Source organism: Trematomus bernacchii, unplaced genomic scaffold, assembly GCF_902827165.1.
Source record: "Trematomus bernacchii unplaced genomic scaffold, fTreBer1.1, whole genome shotgun sequence".
NCBI lineage: Eukaryota > Metazoa > Chordata > Actinopteri > Perciformes > Nototheniidae > Trematomus > Trematomus bernacchii.
This window is the reverse complement of record NW_022988098.1, coordinates 6,432,998-6,454,507: the sequence shown is the minus strand read 5'-3', so window position 1 is coordinate 6,454,507 and position 21,510 is coordinate 6,432,998. Positions and strand designations below refer to the sequence as shown.

The 21,510-nt window shown below is 38.8% G+C and overlaps 1 protein-coding gene across 1 annotated transcript in view; it reads right to left on the bottom strand.

Annotated features, from left to right (window-relative positions):
- The window catches only part of cntn4 (contactin 4), a 159,350-nt gene that overhangs the window by 54,761 nt on the left and 83,079 nt on the right, over positions 1 to 21,510 (bottom strand). Inside the window, exons 6-9 of the mRNA XM_034122023.1 lie at positions 16,309 to 16,512; positions 11,557 to 11,659; positions 10,356 to 10,540; positions 2,734 to 2,873 (exon numbers count right to left, since the gene is read on the bottom strand). Of these exons, the coding sequence (XP_033977914.1) occupies positions 2,734 to 2,873; positions 10,356 to 10,540; positions 11,557 to 11,659; positions 16,309 to 16,512 (632 nt within the window). The remainder of the gene's footprint in view (positions 1 to 2,733; positions 2,874 to 10,355; positions 10,541 to 11,556; positions 11,660 to 16,308; positions 16,513 to 21,510) is intronic.

Here is a 21,510-nt window from a genome sequence, read left to right as displayed (position 1 = left end):
AATAAATTATTGCTATTTTGACTCAGGGCAGTAACACAAAGCATCCCATAGGAAAATAGGAGCATGTGAAATATTGTATGAAGCTGCATGTCAACTGCTGTCCAACAAAGAGCAAAATTATTGTAGAACCAGTCTGAGAGCTACTATTATTAGAGCGAAACACTAGAAATAGTTGGGGGTTGTTAAATATTTTAAATGACTGACATTGAATAATTGAATGCACATATTCTCAGATATATATATATATAATGACTCCCGGGGCATGTACTGCACTGTATAGCCAATTTTCCGATAGAGCACCTAACTTTATTTGAGTTTGTCTTATTGATTGCTCAATTTCTGTTGCTCAAACTTATAAAAGTGTCAGCAGAAATAAACCAGCTATACAGTCAGAAAGGTCTCAATTGATTCGCTGCAATAAATAACAATAAATGGAGCATCCTCTTCCCACCGCTGCGTACATCATTGACCTTTCCCTCTTCCACTCATTAAGCCACTGTGGTTAATGGTGGCATTTGAAACAATGCAACACCTTTGGTAATCAATCCACTCACCCATGCATTCTGAATATGTCCATTAATTATATTTATGTTGAGAGGAAAACTGCTGCACAGAAATCAACAGAGTCATTGTAATCTTTAATCACACATGCATTGAAATGCATTGGAAACCAGATGGCTGAGTGTGGTGAGACACATGTGTAATTCCTCCTGTGTTTGACTTTATTCAAATGTAATCAGACTTAAGGGGAAGGAGAAGGAGTACGGTCACTTTAACTAGATTACATGATATAAATATGTATATGTAATGTAGCAGTATGCATTAGAAGTTGGTTATCAGAGTCTCCAATATTTGAATGTATAAGGAGAGACTACGGGCACATTGGTAAAAAGAAAGGCAAATAACAATCCAACAAATATTTTTGGATTACAATGTTTCTTAATGTATTTTTTTTTGTATATACATCTTATTAAATATGCACTTGTTTTATACATCAGTTCCAGAACATTGGATAGTTCCAGGAAAATTTGAACATTTTTGGTTTATTCTGTAAAATAAATGTAGGATTGCTCTTTGTATTGCTCCGGGAAATAAGAAAATCAGCATGCTCAAATGTTGTTGAATAAATTAGGCTATGAAATACTGAATGTAGACAGCAATGAAACTGTAAGGCATGACATATGAAGTGGACATTTTTCTTTTAAGAAAACAGCTTTCAAAGTCATGTATTGCAACATTACCTATCTTTTGCATTTCATAGTCCATTGATTAGGTTTTTCAGATTTGCTTTTAAGATAAGATAAGATAAGATGGACCATTTACTTTGTTTTAAGATTTTTCAGGCCACAAGTGCCGTATAGACATGACAGAAAGTATAGTTCACCAGCTCTACCAAGTGAACTATACAGCGACCACTGAAATGTTAAATATGATCTAATGAGGAGGCGTGTGGTGCAGTGGATAGAGCTTTGGTGTTCGGATCAAGGGAGCACAGGTTCAAACCCCACTGCAGTCAGCATGTCGTTGTGTCCCTGAGACACTTCACCCCAAATTGCTCCTGTGGGGATTGTCCACAGTATTGAGTATGTAAGTCGCTTTGGATAAAAGCGTCTAACAAGTGACATGTAATGTTATGTAATGCCAACTTGTGTTGCATTAAGGATAAATAAACACAATACAATTGACAAAGTTAGTAAAATGAACATCTTAATTTGTATTTTGGATGTTTTCTTTCCAATCCAATAGAGCCCAAACTCTCACCAGTTCATTCAAAATAATGTTTTGGCCTGTAGTGTCCTGGCTCAACTCACATAGGGTAAACACAAATGTTTCGTATACATAAAACCAGATGGGGAGTCCAACTAACACAAGAGTGTTACTTTCAGAAAGGTTTTGATAAAACTGAACAGATTGTTGATTACTCTTGCCTGATAGCGAGCCAAATGTGTTTTTTATGAGGAGGAGGCTTTGCTGCAGAGGGTTGCCTCTGGTAAAATAACGACAGACCGGGTTCAATTCAAACAGCATGTACAACATTCAAGCACTGATCAATATCCTCTGGTGTGTTTGTCGCCTTTTTTGCATAATGAAGCAAATGAACAAAATGCCTGTTTATTTATCAGGTGCAAGCTGTGCCTCAGTGTCCAATCAATTTCCCAAACAACCTGGAGAAAGGATCCAATATTATAATCCAATATGATGGAGGAATATTGAATCATATTCTTGCACAGCTTTGTACAAGATGAACACGTTTGGAGCCACAATCGGCTCATCATTGTACACATAATGGGAATTCAGAGGGGGCTAGAATGAAAGTAGGATATACGGTGTTTATATAAAGAATCTTACTTTTTCATATTTGGTGGCACAGGATTAAGAACTGCACTTGGCCAAGAGAGATTTAACAGGAGATTAGAGAAGATCACTTACTGGGCCTGTTTCGTGTCTTATCGCCGCACATACACAGAGCAATTCCTTTGAAATAAATGGTGTCTTTCCAAAGCAAAACACTTAATGTATTGCCGCACAGGAGGCACCCAGTTGTAATGAAAAACACAATAATGCATGGTAATTAGTCGTGAACAAACAGCACAATAAAGCTTTGAAATTACAGTTAGTCAGGGTTGCTCACATTCTTCATTCAGCAGCAGCAGCAAAAAGCATCTCTCCCAAAGTGCCGGCGTAACCTTGGAAGAGGAACTCTTATCTCTGATCTAAAGACAGATCTCTTACCTCCACAGGCTCCAGGTTCTCTCCATTTTTCATCCACCTGTACGAAGGCTTTGGCTTCCCGGTGGCTTTACACTCCCACACCATGGCGTCATCGATGAGCTTCTGGACATCCTGGGGTTTCTCGATGAGATGAGGGGGAGCTGAAAATTGGAGAAATTGAGATTGTTTATGTACATATCTGAGTCACTTTGGATTATTAACATGTGCTCAGAGCAGTGAACATAGGGAGAGCGGTTTGTATTTATGTTTACCCTGGGCTTGTCTGTCATGTTGCAAACAGGCTGTGATTATTTTTGAACTTTTTGGGGCGGTATGCAGCCTTACAGTAGGACTTAGGGCACTACTCATCGATGCCTTATGTCTTAGAAATACATGAATGCTTTTAACTTGTACTTATTCTCAACATGCACCTTACATTTCCAGGTTCATATACGTATGTTGTGCCTCTACTGTGACATGTTTACATGCTTTAATGTTGAAAAAGGTCTTTATTTGTATCATACTCAGACCCTCTTTTCACCCTCTGTCTGAAACCAGAGCCCAGTCTGCTCTGATTGGTTAGCTGACCAGCTCTGTTGTGATTGGTCAACTGCTTAGGGAGGTCCCCATTATGCTTTTTGGGGTTTATACTTTCCTGTAGTCGGCCAGTTGACCAATCAGAGCAGACTGGGCTCTGGTTTGTGACAGAGGGTGAAAAGAGGTGCTGCAGCACAGGCAGTATGATAAAAATAAAGAGCTTTTTGAACATTAAAGCATGTAAACATGTCACAGTAGAGACATACAATACGTATATGAACCTGAAAACGACCATAGTATGTCCTCTTTAAGGTGTGATATCACCAAAGATCTCCTTTTAATGTTTACAGCGCAAAACAAAACCTAACTATATCCATATGGGTGGCTACTGCTGCCATTAAGATATCCTCCATTCAATACAGAGTAAATGATGGTATAATTATACAGGAGGACAATTGATTATTTGCTATGTCATGAGCTCAAGGCTAGTTAATGATTACGCAAAAAAAAGAACAGTGGTAAATAAACTAGATAAGTAAAGCTCCGTGTGTGATGCGCTGTACATTCAGGATGATGTGTAGGTCACACTACCATCACCTTATATCACACAAGGCCAGTGGCAGGACAAGAGTAATGGCTGACCGTATTTTTCCATTCCGCCCATCCCACCTAATGCCACTCTCAAGGACTGACCTTTGAGGAGGCTTCTCAGCAACAGTACAAATCCCGCTCTAATTGGCTTTTGCTATATAGTATATTGCCTTTGAGTATAGCAGGACAACACGGCAGGACATTCAATAACTGCAAATGCATCACGGCACTATGTCTGTGCGTTCAGCATGTGTAAACCACCATACAGTATTAGTGTGTGGTTGTGTGGTAAGCGAATACGGATACAATAAAAAAAGAGTAGGATGCAGAGACCAGCGGGGGGTATTTTGATCGGTAGTGTGTATTTATGTCCTGCACAGATTCAACATCAAAGTCTTTCCGGTATCAGAGATGTATTTGTATTGTTGTATTGATCATGTGCAGTATGCAGCCCTCTTAGATCCGTTCGGCAGCATGGGAATCGGCACACGGTTGGCCGGGGTCATTAGCATTTAGTGCTAACAGTAGAAAGGGTTACAGTTTCCTTTGACAGATAGCTGGAGCTTTGTTATTTTTCCTGCTACAGAGAAGCATCCTGGTTTCTTAGAAGTTATATTCTCACAACAATGCATTGTCAATCACATGTCATTGTTTGATTTCGGAGCTTCACAACAGCGTTTCTTGTCAAGGTCCACGGAGGTACATAGGGTTGGATGTATTGGTCACCAAGAAGCCCTTTTTTATTTTCTATTAGAAACCGCAGTCTATTGTGACAAATATTTTCAATTTAAGTGTGTAACTTCAATCACATAGAACATGGAATTCTGGACTTATCTTATGCCAAACCATTATCATTCACTGAATCTTTATTGCCAAAACGTGATAGATTTGTTGCTTTAACAACCTTATATTTTTGTTGTATTTTGTTCATTTAAAGGTGGGGTAGGTAAGTTTGAGAAACCCGCTCGAGATACACTTTTTGTTATATTCCATGGAATGCTCTTAACATCCCGATAGCAATGAATATCTTAAGTGCTTTGACAAAATATCCATAAAAAAATATCATCTGTGGAAGCCGTAGTACTGTAAAAAGTACGACCAATCATTTTAGCCGGCCCAGCTAAAATAACTGGATGGCCTACCTGCCTGTCAGCCTTCCATCTGTGCACAAACTTATCTCGTGCCCTCATTGGTCATGTGCGCGTTCGTCTGTGTTGGAGGAGGGGCTCTGTAGGGAAGTGGCAGATTTTTTCCGGCTGTGTATTTTCAAATGCTAGCGCACGTAATTGAGGATGGAGTTGAGTTGGATAAGAATCACATTTTTTAGGAGGGAGGGTTGAGAAAATAAACATGGGATGTAACATAAATGGCAGCTTTGTCTTTATTATGTTCTGGTCATCTAAATCCATAAGGGCTCGTGGGAAATATAACTAAACTATTTATATAATTTTTTTGGTATTTCACTATCCCCGGGCGCCGTACATAATGGCAGCCCACTGCTCCTAACACTAGGATGGGTAAAATGCAGAGAAACCGTTTCGTTACATAGTACCTGTACTACGTAATGACAATAAGTTGAATCTTCTTCTTCTTGTAAATAAAAACCCACTTATTATCATAGATGAGAATAAATACAAGGTGTGATCAATAAGATTCCTAGCAATAGACCAATAACAAATAATTGGTTAATATGTGAAAACTTCAGCAACTAAAATAAATCGCTTGTAAAAGGAATATTTGGAATAAAATAAATGAGTATGACAATTATAGAAACATGTCGAGTTTGACAAAGGTTGAGTTATAAAAAAGGCTACAATACGAATCAAGCCTTGGTTAAATGTGACACTTAATGTATGTTTGACAATTATGATCCGTCATCTGTTTATTCTATTCTATTTCCTTTTTTGGAAAATATATATAAATATATTTTGAATTTATAAATGTTTTTCTTCACTTTTCACTCTGCTTTGTTGAGTGTTTCTTTTAAATCTTGCATTATTTTATAATGCGTTTGTATCCTATGCACCTATATAACTTCATGAAATGCAAGGGAATGATTACATTTATTCCCATTGATATCCATTTAAAACCATTTTCAGCTTTCCTACTGGCCCTAGAAGTCTTTGAGGTATCTGAGTCTTGAAGAAGGGATGGTTCAAAGTCTCTCTATAAGACTCCTCCATCACAAGTCATTTAGCATCACATCCATTCATCCCAGCGCAATCCTCCATCAGAGTCTATCAGGGCCGCCCCACCCACTGCACCCTCGCTCCATTGTTGTCGTTTGTGGGTGTTTTCTCCCCGCTGACAGGGTCACTCACTCCATCCCTCACCCGCCGCGCACGTATCCACTCTCAGTCAACACCTACCAAATGAAAGCCGGCAGCCCATCTCTGCCTGCACACACACGCACGCACGCACGCACGCACGCACGCACGCACGCACGCACGCACGCACGCACGCACGCACGCACGCACGCACGCACGCACGCACGCACGCACCACCACCACACACACACACCACACACACACACACACACACACACACACACACACACACACACACACACACACACACACACACGCACAATCAGAAACATCAAGTGGGTAAAGCCCAAAGGAAAGATGGGAATGTTGCCCTATCAGTGGATAACTGAGATAATGCAGCGGAGCGTCTGCAGGGATGTGAATACAAACAGGGCAAACTGACCTGTCACCGCTTCACATTTACTTTCTTGCAGACGCCTATTTCTTCACTATTTCTTCTTTTAGAGACACATTTTCTTTAAATAAAACTCCATGATTATGAAGAGAGACTGTGTGTAACAATACCCCAAACCAAAGAGAAATTATTCTGCAGATTTAAGACAGGACAAGTCATCATATATATCGCCACTTCATTTCTAACTGAAAAATCGGTACCACTTTACAATAAGACTACCCTTATAAAGGATTCATAAAGGGTTTATAATTAGGTTATTAATTAGGTTGTAAACACTTTATTAATCATTAAGAGCCATTTATAAACCAGTTCTAACATAGTTTTCATCAACACAGGCTCACTATTTGGCAAGATGACTAAGCCTTATATTGGCTACTTAGCGAGAATCAACTCAGTGAGCAACAGATACCAAGGATGCTGGCTGATGAAGAAGACAAAGTAAGCTTAGTAGCCAATATAAAGCCTCGGACACACCAAGCCGATTTTGGCCGTCGATGGATGTCAGGCCGACGATGAGCGTCCTGTCGCCCTACTCAGATTGGTGTTTCCCGCACCGTTGTGTCTTTTCGGCCGTGCCGACACCTTTTTGGCCGAAAACCTACCGATTCAACATGTAGAATCGGTAGGCAATCGGCCAAAGGCTGTCGGTCAAATAAATCACTCTGATTGGCTGTTCAGCTAGCGAATCAGTGCATGAGAAGCGAAACGGAAGTGAGGGACCCAAACAAACTATTAAGAAGGCAAATCTGAGATGTAATTTAACTCCAGCTCTCGACACAGGTTCAGGAAAGCCCCATGAGCTTCTCTCTGTAGAGTAAACTCTATTTGTTGTTTGTTTGTATCACGCAGTCTGTTCTTCTTCTCTCGGTGTATCACGCAGTCTGTCTTCCGGTTGTTGCCTCTTTTGAATGACGAATACACACTACCGCCGCCTGCTGGTAAGGAGAGTTATTGCCACTGACGCATGTGCAGTTCGTACGTGCTACTTGGCCGTCGGCTGAAGTCTTTGCGGTGTGTTCCAGTGCGACACATGGCCAAGACGCAGAGACGCGAGGCGACACAACAGTCGGGTCTGTCGGGACGTGTTCTTTGGTGTCAGCTTGGTGTGTCCCTACCTTTAGGCTTAGCAGTACAGATAAATGTGGGCTCACTATTTGGCAAGCAACCGGTCACAGTTACCCTGTTCATCTCATGTCTTATAAAAGCTTATTAATGATTTATAAAGTGTTCACAACCGAATTAATAAATGAATTACAAACGTTTCGTAAACCCTCTATAAGGGTAGTCTTATTGTAAAGTGGTACCGAAAAATCCAACCATCATTAAAAAAAAATGCTATTAAAAAAATTAAATATGTTTAAATTAGGTTATTTTATTAACATTACATTACATTACATTACATGTCACTTGTTAGACGCTTTTATCCAAAGCGACTTACATACTCAATACTGTGGACAATCTCCACAGGAGCAATTTGGAGTGAAGTGTCTTGCCCAGGGACACAACGACATGCTGACTGCAGTGGGGTTTGAACCTGTGCTCCCCTGATCCGAACACCTACGCCCACTGTGCCACACGCCACACGCCTCCGTCTCATTAACTTCATGAGTTCAAGATGCTGCCATATTTGAGTAAACGGTGCAACTTATTGACCTTATTACAATACACAGGAAACAGGAAACAAGGTTAATATTGTAAAAAAAATAAGTTACCAACTAAAACTATCACTTCATTTTATTTTATATACTTATCTACAAGAGGTCTTGATAGTTGAGTAAGCGTCTAAATTTAGCAAATTATATATATATTTTTTATATTTTGATCGTATTTAAAAAAACTCTTTAATATTTTACACAGGAAACATAAAACAAGGTAAACAAAAATAAATAAATACATACATAAAAGCTAAGAGATAAATATATAAATAAATACAAAACAAAAATGGCTAATTTTAGATATAAAAATGTGTTTCCTGTGTATTGTAATACGGTTAATAAGTGGCACTGTTATAAATAAAAATGTATCAATACATATTTAAAATATGAAGATTAAGATGTTAGATATATCATTTAGTTTATAAAATAAAATACTATAATATAGAGGATATTGTTTTTTTGATGGTTGGATTTTTTATATCTTAAGTGGCAGTGAACATCCATTTGATTTATAACCTTACATTTTAATATGCAGCTTCTTCATTTCCAGGACAATCTCAAGAGGCTTGCTGCTCTGGGACACATTATGAGAGTGAGGATGCTTCAGAGTGACCAAAGTGCCTCCGTGGAGCAACACCTTCATCTCTTCCTGTCTCACAAAGCCTCACCATATTTGCTCCGATGCACAACAGATACCCCTTATCGATCCCCCATTGGCTTACACTGCTGACGAATGTCTCCAAGGCTTAATTCAAAGGGAGTTCAAAATAAGATTACTGATTTTTATCACCTGGCTGCAGCCGGCAGCAGGAGGCAGACAGAGAGATAGAGGAGGGAGAGACTCAAAACACATCATAAATTGAGCGAGGGGCCGCGGCACAAAGGGACAAATGAAGCCTTAGTGCTTCACAGCGTGCTCTGCTTTCAGGCTGCTGTAAATCATCACAAATTGTCTAATGCGCCAAATGAGTTATTTATTTTGACGGCTTTACACAGCAGGACTTGAAGGAGAGAAGGAAGAAATCAGAGAGTGGTTCAGGTGGGGGTGAGGGTGGGAGGAAAATCCATAGATGGTATAAAGAGTAACAGATGAGTCCTGGTTAAAATATTAGGAATATATAAATGTAGTGGCTCTGCTTTATCCGTGTATTCATGACCATGACACTGGTGATTGTGGGAAGATGCCAGGCTAAGCTAACAGCTAAAGAACAGTAGCTACATGGAAGATTGCAAACATTGAATACTTATAAAGATGAAATGGGACTCAATACAAGTTTCCATGTTTAGTGTTATTAACAATATGAATCTTATGCTTAACTACTTTTTATCTCGAAAAATAATATCAAGTCTTGGTACCAGTTTTATAAGACGTACCATTTGTTTGGGTTAGGTTTGCCAAACATTTTCGACCTGTGACCCCTTACAGGGAATAACATTGTTCCATTATTATTATTATATTTTCTTATTAATTTAAAGAAAAATAAGGAAATAATAATAATAATATTTTTTTCAACTTGTTTTCTTTTTCCTATGTATTCCATTATTTCGTTTTTAATGGGAATCCATTTCCCTGGACTAAATATATTAGGAAATATTTGAAACCTATATATTTGGCTGAATTTTATTTTTTCCGATGGGACATTTTCCGTTTTTAGAGTTTATTGGCAGTAGATATTACCACTTCTACAATGTAAACCCAACAGGTGTAAATACGGGTCTATCAGCAACAAAGATGAAACGTCCCAACCCACTTCCTGGTTATCCAGATGCTTCTGCACAGATTATGTCCCTGACATATGTGCCACTGGCTGGCGTATAGTGCATTTAACGGCTTTGATCTCCAGTCAAGTTGGATGTCAATCATGATGCCATCTGGTGGAACCCAATACAAGGCTCACCAACAAGGTCGTATCCAAGGGCTGAGCCTCATCCGCACCTTTAATCTGGATCAAAATATTAAAGGCATCATGGCTGACAGCCTTTAATCATTTTGATGTGCCGTTAAAACGAGCCTCCCTCTTTGTGAACGCTTTGTTTTATAAGGCGGGTAGTGTGGGCTGCTGCTGGCTTTTAGTGTGAGCCGCTCTGACAGATGTGGCGCACGCTGGTCAAATATGCATGGATGTCAGGATCACCTACCATAGAAAGAGAGCTTCCCTTTCACTGTGTTCATCCCCCTGGAGTTCTCCGCCACGCACTCGTACGTGCCCGCGTCCTCCTGCTGGAAATACGGGATCTCCAGGATGCCGCTGGCTTTCCTCATGTCCACTTTCCTGGGGAAGGGGACACCGTCCACTCTTTTCCAGGTGATAGACGGTACCGGGCTGTGTGAAGAGACATGGAGACGTTAAACTGACTCAGATTTTGTGAATGAGTCCTTCTTAAAGGTGGACACATTTTTAAACAAGTGCAGATCCTCAAGATCAAGAGACCTGAATAATCCGGTTTGAAAAGATAAATAGATATTGGTTTGATAAATCATGTGAAGACGATAATGCACCTAACAAAAGACATCCCCATTTTTTATTTATATTTTTATGCTATATAAAAGTGATGAAATAATTGTAAAAAGAGCTGATTATGAGAAACCAACTAAAGAAATATGTATCACATACCCTCAAATTTAGACATATGATCAACTTTAAAAATGCACAATGAATGCAAAAGAAAGGTGTCTAATAGTGAAAATAGTTCATATTTATTAGTTAAATTATGAGACACTCAAAAATTCCAGAACATGTAAAACAAAAAAACAAAATTAAGCTATTATATGTTGTTTGTATGAAGTGCACGTTACTTTACCACAGAAAATATACAACAACAATTCAAAATGCAGTTCATAAACCCCAAATATTTGTAATCAAAATGTGTCAAATTGTTTGATTGCCAACATTCCTGAACTTATTACAGCAAGAAAGAAAATGCCATTATCTTTACATACAAACTAATAAGAACTCAAAGCACTGTTTGGATTTCTCACATGTCCCTTAATTTGCTATATTTAGGGGGTTTATGGATTTACTTTGGTCTTTAAGGATCAAAGTAATACTATTACACCATAAATGTACTTTATACTCGGCAGCTTCAACATATTGTTTATACCTTAAGTTTAGGGCTTACTGCAGGTGTTCATAATTCTACGCTTCAGAACATCGTTTTCCAAAACCTGAAGATTTCTCTGAATATTTGTACACACCAACATGTGCTTTCCAATAGATGCACAGCCTTACTTGAAACACACGAGGGTTGCACCAACGCAGTGAAACACATGAAATAAATATCTCATGGTAATATTTTTGCTTTGGGTGAGCATGCTGAGTCTGAATAAGAGTGGGCTTACTTTCCCAGAGCGAAGCACTCCAGCCTTACAGTGGATCCTTTGGCAACATGAACAAGCTCTGGAAACTGAACCTCAATCTTTGGCTCGTATTCACCCATCACACCTGAAAGAGAAATGCAAATGAGTGTCAGTGTTAATGCAAAAAGTTGTATTTTGTATTTGTAACTCGTGCTAAACAAAAAAATGAAACATCTAAATAAAAACAGTAGCTGTGGCTTCTGCTACTGAAAACCTTTTCAAGTAAAGCTGTCTTTTCAAAAGAAATGCTTTTTCAACTTCCAACACAATCTGAGCAGCAGCAACAATCTCAGCGCTGTCACAGTATGCTCTCCCGTTGAAAGTAATGAGAAAAAGAACTCGAAACACAGCTCTCCAGTGGACATGCAACACGCTGATGTTGAATGGAAAAAACAACTTTGAGAATTCATAGACGGTTTTGAGCCCTTACATCCAGATGAGTTTCATCTTGTTGTAGTGCTAACAGCTATGAACACAAAAACAGGCCCATCAAATCCACCTGGGGACCGCCTCTGTGTCTACAAAGCTTCTCATTCTCTGTCAGGGGAAGGCAGCTCTGGTGGATTATAATATTGTTGTTGTGCATACTAAAAAAAAAAAAAACTCTGGATAAAGGAGAAGACTGGAATGTGTCGCTGTGGTATTCATGAATCACCACAGTAGTGTTGATAATCATTGGAAAAGCAAACACGTATTTTTGTGTGCTGGAAACCTTAACGCTTAAAAGTTTCACCCCAATTTCCACCATTAATTTCATCACAGATTATTATTTTAGATTGCATGGCAGTGAATAGGCAAAGAAAGGGAAGGAAATAGCACAAGCCACATGTGTTGCACTGACTTGAGTAAAAGCTATAACTACCTCAGTGTAACGGCAATCTGATCTATACAAAAAGGCAATGGCATTCGCTTTATGTGTGCTGAAATCGGAGGAAAGGCATTTTGCTGAAGGATGTGCTAGCCAGTTTCTCAAAGTCGCACAGGACTGGGTTATAGCGGACAAGGTCAGCACTGTAAGAACAGATAGTGCTCGCAATATGATAGCAGCAGAGAGAATACTAGCACACATTATACAGAGGGGGATCGTACGAATTCCACCAAACGATGATACTGTATGTGTTGCAAACATCCAGAGGTGGGAAGTAGTCGAGTACAAATACTTCGTTACTGTGATTAAGTACATTTTTCTGGTATCAGTACTCCACTACTTATTTATCTGACGACTTTTTGCTTTTACTTCTTACATTTTCCAAACAGGCTGGTTCCTTTAGTTTGAATGTGTGTTTGGTGGCGTGATCATTATTATTTAGAGTCATTGCGTGCCTATTGATTTGAACACGATCCGTGTATCCATCATTTCCTGGTCTTCTCTAAAGAAGAGGGACCAATGAAAACGTTGTCATGTTGCCGTTGTTCAGCATGGAAACATTCATTAGCTAACAATGACATTATTGTTCTATTAATATAAAGGGAGGTCAGGTACTCTTTAAAACAGCTGCTAGTTATGGGTACTTTTTACTTAAGTACATTTCAAAGCCCATACTTCTTTACTTTTACTTGAGTAAAGAAGTTTAGTCAGTACTTCTACTTTTACCAGAGTATTTTTAAACATGAGTATCTGTACTTCTACTTGAGTAAAGGATGTGTGTAGTTTTGCCATCTCTGCAAACATTATACATAGGGGAATCCCAGTATGAAGACCATATGTACATATGTGTAGCAAACTTTAAACATATGGGAATCGCAGTATGAATACTACCATACGAGTATATGCCATGTGTAGCACATATTATACAGAGTGTCCGAAAACTGTCCGATTTCATGCAAATAATTAACATGTTATTATGAAGTAAAAAACCCTCAGATCTTTCTCACCAGTTCATCCTGGATTTCTTTATCGAGCTACCACCCATGTATATGTTTTGATCTCCCCCAAACTTCATACTAGTATTTTAAACGTGTGTGCAATCATAATTTTATCGATATATATATATTGTGATCAGCGCAACACATATATTTGAATTGACCGATTGACACCATTACTATGATTGTCTTTCTCTTCAATGACACTGAGGTAAATTATACCAATGAATAAGTTATGGTTGGCATTTAGTGCTGCACGAATGATCGAAATGTGGTCAAAATTGCAAAATGAACAAGTGCAATATCTAAATCGCAGTAAGAGCAATATTCTGTTTTAAGTTTTGCAGACAAACTGTATTCTGCAGACTAAATAAAACATCCTTGTTCGGTAGAGATCCTCCAAATCACAACATGATCACTTAAATATATTTTTCAATGATAATGTGAATACCGTTCCCTCTAATATTGCAAATTATATCTCAATAGAGCAGCCCTATTGTAATTTCATCTCTCCTAGCTGGCTGCATACAACATGCTATTTTGAACCACTCTCATCCACCGGTGTAACAATAGTTTTCGCCCCATTGCTGTAATTCAGGGCTGTGTTGCACAAATAGCTCTAGAGATGGAGGAAACAGGCCAATTTCATCTCGTTGATTTGGCGAGGCATGTGTTATCAGGACGGATCCCTGAGTGACTGTGAAAGCTAATTCAGATCCTTATCACAACTGTCTCATACTGGAATGTAACCACAGCACTATCGCCCATTTTAAGCAGACAGGTGGAAGTGGACGGGTAATTGTCTCATACTATAACCTTTTGTAGGGGACACCTGTTTAATGGCCACCTCAACACCCATGACCGCGGTGAAGCTCGTGTTCTGCTTCCCTTGGAGAAGTAAACGTATAATGAAAAAGGAAAGAAGGAAGCAGATAAGGAAGCTTGAGAAAACGATCTCTATAATCACGCAGGCTATTTGCAATGCCGTCTGTCATGCAACGGAAATGTTTCTCCACAATCCTTCTTAATTTAAATGATTTTGAAATGATAAAATTATGTTTTCAAGCAAGCCGTTTTGTTACATATTATGGAAAATGCATCATTCCAGTGATTTTACTCATAAATGTGGGAATCTGAGTGCCTACAAACCTATTCAAATGTTTAAATATGACGACCCATTCACTTTCTTTCAGGCTGCCTAGAATCTATGTCACATGCATTGAATATGATTTGTCACCATCAAATAGGAGATGCAGGGTCCCATGACCGAATAAGGTTAGACTAAAGCACTCTTTCGTGCACAAGTAAGTCTTACAAATTATATACAATGTTTATTCCCAGATTGAAAATATGTAAGTATGTTTCGTAAATGTCTATTTCATTGTTTCTTAAATGTTTTTCAATGTTGATGTTGCAAATGGACATACTGTGATGCAAGGAAATTGTGCCAAAGAAGAAACTTAATGAGTAACCTTGTAGGTGCCAACCTGAAAATAGTCATAATATGTCCTCTTTTAACAAGAGTTGTAATCAAATGAATATTAGGGTTACCTAGACACAATGTTTGCCTTATGTCATATTTTTTGGCTATGTTTTGATGATTTGAGGATCAGCAAAACCAGCTTCTTGAATAAATGGAAGACGAAAACCATACAAGACATTTCTAATGAACATAACATTTAGCTGCATATTTATTTTGCTGCATTACATTAGATATGCAGCATCTCTCTAGGACAGAAGCCTACAATTAGATTACTTGCTGACAGTGACCTTTCCTCCAGAGTGCCTTGATAAGGCCAGCCTAAAGCATCACATCCACATGTTAAAGGACATGCTGAAATTAGCAGAGAAAGAGATAATTAACCTTTGGATTTCATGTGTATTCATTAAAACCACTCTACCATCAGGTACAGAGAAAGCCTTTTTTTATATTCTTTTAAACTGGACCAAACTGCTCCCACTTATGCATTACACACTTTGTATCCCATCAGTAGCTAGTGTAGATTATCTTAAGGGTTTTTAAATGATGCTCTTAAAAAAAGTGGTTTGAATATGGACTTGTTCACAATGCGGAGCTTCATTCAGTTCACCTTTTTTTTTTGGCTCAACCAAGACCATTTCTTACAACAGCTAAGGAATGCTCCAATAGATTCAAGTGCTGTGACGAAAAATGGAAACTGTCATGTTCGAAGTTTAGCAATTTCGACGTAAAAGTGTGGTGCACTGATGTCGTACTTTTGTAGACCGACCGAGTAATATTGGATAATAATATTTACTATACTTTCATGTTTTGTTCTGCAAGATAATCTTCCCATATTAACAACACTTGTATACGTGTTTTTGTACTTTTTTACGTAATACTATAAACAAACTACATGGTCGCACAGATCATCACCGCTAAGCCAAAGGCGGACTCAATGTGATAAAGTTTAGTAGTCTCAGTCATAGGAGCTTCAGAAATTCAGTCATTACTGCAGTATTTCATGTCTTAGAACAAAAAGTGAAAATATCGTAAACTTGTTTTAACCAAAGATCTGTTTTCAGGCATCTGACAAAACATTTTTGGAAGGCTGAAACCTGAAACTCCAGCCTTAGACATCAAAAACAGATGTAATGTGAACTTAACATCCACATTGGAAAAGGGGTAATCATGTGGAAAAGCATGGATTTGATTAGACCAACTTGATACAATTAGGAGGCGACATTTGCATTTAAATAAACATACCAATGAAAGGCTACTGTAATAAGCAGATTACGAGAAACAGTGTGATATCCAGTGCAGTTCCTGGAACAAATTCCAAGGCCAACAATTGTTTTAGCTGTAGTTAAAGTTTTAATTGGTTAGTTTGCATGTTAAAAAGCATGGCTCACCATCGCTGCGGAGCACTAGAGGAGTGGGCGGACCCTCCACTCTGGACTTTGTGACGGTGTTAGTCACCACACAGGTGTAGTTTCCAACATCCGAGGGCTCCACTTTGGCGATGTACAGATTACCCGTCTCCTGGGAGATGAAGCGCCGAGTGTCCTGCATCACAAATGTCGGGTACTCGTTAAAGATCCAGGAAAACACGAGATCTGTGGATAAAGAACACAAGAGAATTCTTACTTTAAATGAGACTTGAATACGGTTTTGTAACAGGGTTTTGGACCTCCTGAGGGTAGTGAAATCACGCTAAGGTGAAAATTGATGACAGGATCAGTCAGAGGTTGCGAACAAATGCAATTATCTGGAGTCTTTTGAGATGGCCATTTTTCACGCGGATGAGGTCTGAATACTCAACTAGGGATTTGGAAGACACTAGGGTGAGTTGCTATGAGTAATTATACATGCGTAGACAAGCAACAGAGATGTTTACTAATGACAACCACAAGGACAAAAATACATGTTAACCATTTACAGTAAGGTACATGACATCTTGAGTTGCTAATGAACTGAACAAATCGTTGCGCACATTGGATATTAAAGCAAATATACCCATTTCTGTGTTTCCTTCATTAACATCATTGTGCTAACCAACTGACAAACAACACCATTTATAAAAAAGACAATTAAAGACATTTGACAGGAGAAATGGGATACAACATAGGCAAAGGTGCAAACAATCGATCAGTTGATACATACATTACAAAGACATGTAATTTAATATTTACACATCATATTATTATCGTAGAACTAGTTAAAACAGCCATGCTATATGCTAGCAACACTGTAATGATTTAGGAAACTGCTGAGCTATAGATAGGTAAGTCCATCATTCACAGATGACATGATGTCAAAGTTTGACAGGAATGGTACGGGCGAGCCGTTGCGATGACACTTAGGGTCAAAATGTTCTGGAATAAGGTGAGAACCATCCTTTTCTCAAATCACATTTCACCCATCGAGGAACCAGTTGAAGGGGAGAATTATCACTAACAGGAAGTAGAGCATCATGTTGGAAAAATACTGTCAGACTGCTAAAATCAATAAAACATTGTTGGAGTTTAAATGTCAACCGTTCCCCCATGTCATATCATTGTGTTTGAGTATTTCAAAAATGAGTCAAACACACATTTTGACGTCTTGAGATCCTCTTACAAAATACATTTTCTTGAAAACCACTACATCATTGTCACAGTCACTGACAGAAATATTATAATTCATCCACAGACATCATCTCCACCATAATCTCACAGAGATATAAGGAATGTGATGATGCAGAAATAATTGCACTATACGACCGAACAAACTTAATTTCACAACCTTGTGTCCTGTAATTTAAAATGTAACATTGTTTGAAATTGCTAATGCATTTTGTGCTCCACATGTAAAGTAAGGGAAATACAGAATGTCTGTCACGTAATATTTTTCATAATTCATGCCTCCATTTATCTTTCAGTAGCTGTGTTGAATTAATTGGATTCAGTATGTCAGCAACCTCTACTTCTTGATAAATTACATTATTGAAGTTTAACCAGCCTAACCCTAACCCTAACCCTAACCCTAACCCTAACCAAAGGGTCTGAAAAAGTGAAGCTGTAGCAGAATTGCCTTAAACTTGCATCCTCTGTAATAGCCAGCATGGTGCATCCTCACTTGTTGCTAAATGAGTCAGATTGTACAGAAGTATATGAGAAGATGACCAAACCTTACATTTTACTGACAATTGTATGGTCTAATCGCTAGTGTCAAGGCTTCTTAAATAAAGCATGATGTTACATGACATTACATTTAATTTAGCTAAAATGTTCTTTCCAAGCGACTTACTGTACAATAAGTGCCATCAACCATGAAGATAGAAACTCAAAACATCAAGAAACCTGCAAGCCAAACACTTATAAGTGTTTTTTTTTCTTTTGTGCCAAAGAGCAGTCTTTCTGCAATGTGGAGCTTATTTTACCATTTTGGAGCCAGGATGGAAAAGAGGCGTGTTTGTTTAAGGTAAGTAGGGAATGCTAGATGGTAGGGATACCTTGGGTTTGACAAGTCACTCTTCTGGTTAAAAACCAACAACACAGCAACTGCTTGAATGACAAACTTAAGTCCAATAGCCCTCAAACTAATAGGTGACATCACATGAACTACATTTGCTTCTTTATACAGTCCACAAAGTCAACTAAACGTTGTGAACTAATCTTCTACTTTGCAATTAGTAGAATTGACAGGCATACATTATATTCCTGCTGAGCTTAAAACATGCCTTTCGTTTAGGGGACTAGAAATTAAACAAAACAGTATTGGAGGATGCCCTCGTCTCCCATAGCTACTGGGCCATTTATCTCAGCATGAACCTCTCCTCATGCTGGCTGAAGGGAGCAGGTAGTGACTCTACGAGAGGCAGTGGAGGCGGCTGATCAGCATCATTTGTGGCTTGGGTTTAGGATTTGGCCGCTGAGCTGAACACAGAACGATGGCACAGCAGAGGTCCACGGGGACAAGGGACACTTCAAGGCAGGATAAGGCATGTTGTTTGTGTTTGTTTCCTCTCCAGTGCTTTTGGACTATGACTGCACCTGCTCTCGTTCTATGTTTAAAACCCATCGACAACATGGCACGACATGTGCTGCAGAATGCCGCAGAGAGCGAAGACATAATGAGATGTCCCTCACAGCTGGCCAACCTTCTTCACATAATCATCCAGGGCATTGATTTTATGGGTTACACAATGCTCCCTGGCATAAAAACAGGACATCTCCGAGACAAAGTGTAAAATAAATCCAGCTGCCCTGGGAAACAGTATTAGAATCACTGCCATGGCAACAGGAAATCTGCCTTATTTCTTTGTAAGATATCCGATCTAGCACATGAGCTTAATTGAAATGAACAATTTTTGTTTTTTTAAAGTTACGGTGGCTGACAGGGGCAAATGCGCTACAATGGCCCAAAACACTTACATTAACCTCGCTGCGGTTCAAAAAAACGATACAAATATAAATACACAATATAAATATGTTAATGTAAAAAGACAAATGTGTCATGCAAATGAAGAACATCTTCACCAGCTTGACAACACACACATGCACAGCATATAGAAATCTTTCCAAAAACGTAACGAAACAAGCGCAGTGATTACTAAAAGCGCTGCATAAACAAAACGCTGCAAGAATCTCAAAACAGAACAAAAACGGGGACTCTAAAATGTGACGCACACAGCTTGGACCGCTGTGCTTGTTGACGTTCGGGATAATAAAGTTGGCCAACTATCACTGGAAATGTACCTAAATGTTAAGTTGTATTATGCTTAATTGCATGATTCCTCCTGATATTATTGCAAAGCTAGCAAACGTAGCTAACCTTTCAAATATACTGACAAAACACTAACAAATATAAAAGAGACTAACCCTGCGAGAGGGACATTTGGCCAACTTTATAATCCCGAACTTCAACAAGCGCTCCGGTCTCAGCTGTGTGCATCACTTTGTAGCATCCCCATTTCTATTGTGTGTTGAGCCTCTTGCTTTTGTGTTTGCAGCACTTTTAATAAACCCTGCACATGCTTTGTCAAGTTGGTGAATGTGTTCTAAATGCTGTGCATGTGTTGTCAAGTTGGAGAAGATGTTTCTTCATTTGCATGTGTTTTGGCATATTTTTGTTTTAATATTTGCATCGTTTTTGAAAGTGCATCGCATCTCTCCTACAGTAATGTAGCCTATGTGTGTTGGGCTGTTGTAGCACGTTTGCACCTGTCGGCCACCATATCAACTAGTGTTGCAAAAGGTCTTTCCACGTCTAACAATATACAATGATCTTTCACCTAATGTTAAACACAACTCTAAAGTCTATGGCTACTTTTGGTCCATGAAAAATGTTATTTTCAGAATGAGAAATATTGTAGGGAGGTTTGTCCCTGAAGAGTTCTTTGTGGTTTCCCCTCTAGGTGAAAGATCCCTTTGCATAAGTCACGATGAATAAAGCTGCTTCACTCACAAAAGGAGTCGTAGGAGCAGCTTCAAAGGACAGGCCTCACTGAATATTCAAAGACTGAACAAGTCGTGCAAGTCAAACATGGACGTTTATTACACAGTTAAGATCACGCCCAGACTGATTTGTGATACTGTAAAGATGGATGACGACGGCAAAGACGGTGGGCAGGAATCCCAAAGAGTCTATTATCATTTATGACCAGAGATGGAACAAAAAGCTGTGGATGGACACACATACAGTTATGAGTGTATTCTGTCTGATCAAATGTTACTAGGGTTTTTAGGACGTCATTTCATGTTTTTTTTTAAATGCAGTATCAGTATAAATATACAAAACTAACAAAAAGTTCAATTGCCCTTAGTCTTGTTATGTGGTGTTGCACTTCTGTTAAGTTTCACATCTGCGAAGAATGAAAAAGGTGGTCAAACTCGATATAGGAAAGGCAGAAATATCCTGACTTTCTTAAATATGGGTTTCCTTCAAATGCCAGGTCCTACATTTCCCATAATGCATCTTATGGTACACTCAAATGTCCAATTGGTAAATCTGCAGAATTTGTACCAAAGAGACTCGCAGTGACCTTGAACTTTTACCAGCTATTCCTAATAATGTCATCCTTAAATCCAAATGAATGTTTGAAAAACATTCCTGAAATATCTTGTGTATGAGAAGGAGACAGACAGACAGACAGAGAAAACATGAAAACACATTGCCTCTGGCCACAGCTGTCGCTCAGGCATAAAAATATCTCCAATCCCAAGCCGAGTTAACCCTGATGACATCATCTGGGCTATGTTTTTAGACTTTGAAAAGCTCCTTCAGAGCCACAGAGGACATAATATAACTGTTTTTACAAGGTGAGTGCATCATCTAATCAAATGAGTCCATTACCTCACTGTTGTCAAATAAATCCAACCAATAAATAAGACCTCGTCATCCAATAAAGACGTCCATTAGAGATTGGAGGATGCCACTCAAAGCTACACTTCAGATGCACATTTCAGTCTAAATTGTTGTAGATGTTTCTCCAGCTTTGTAAATATGGCATCATCAGAGTTAACGTTAAAAAGATGAGCATGCCATCATCTGCTGACAGCTGATTTAGGGTAGATAAACAAAACGCAACGGAACAAAGTCACTGTAAAGTGGAGCAATTGCACTCAATGATT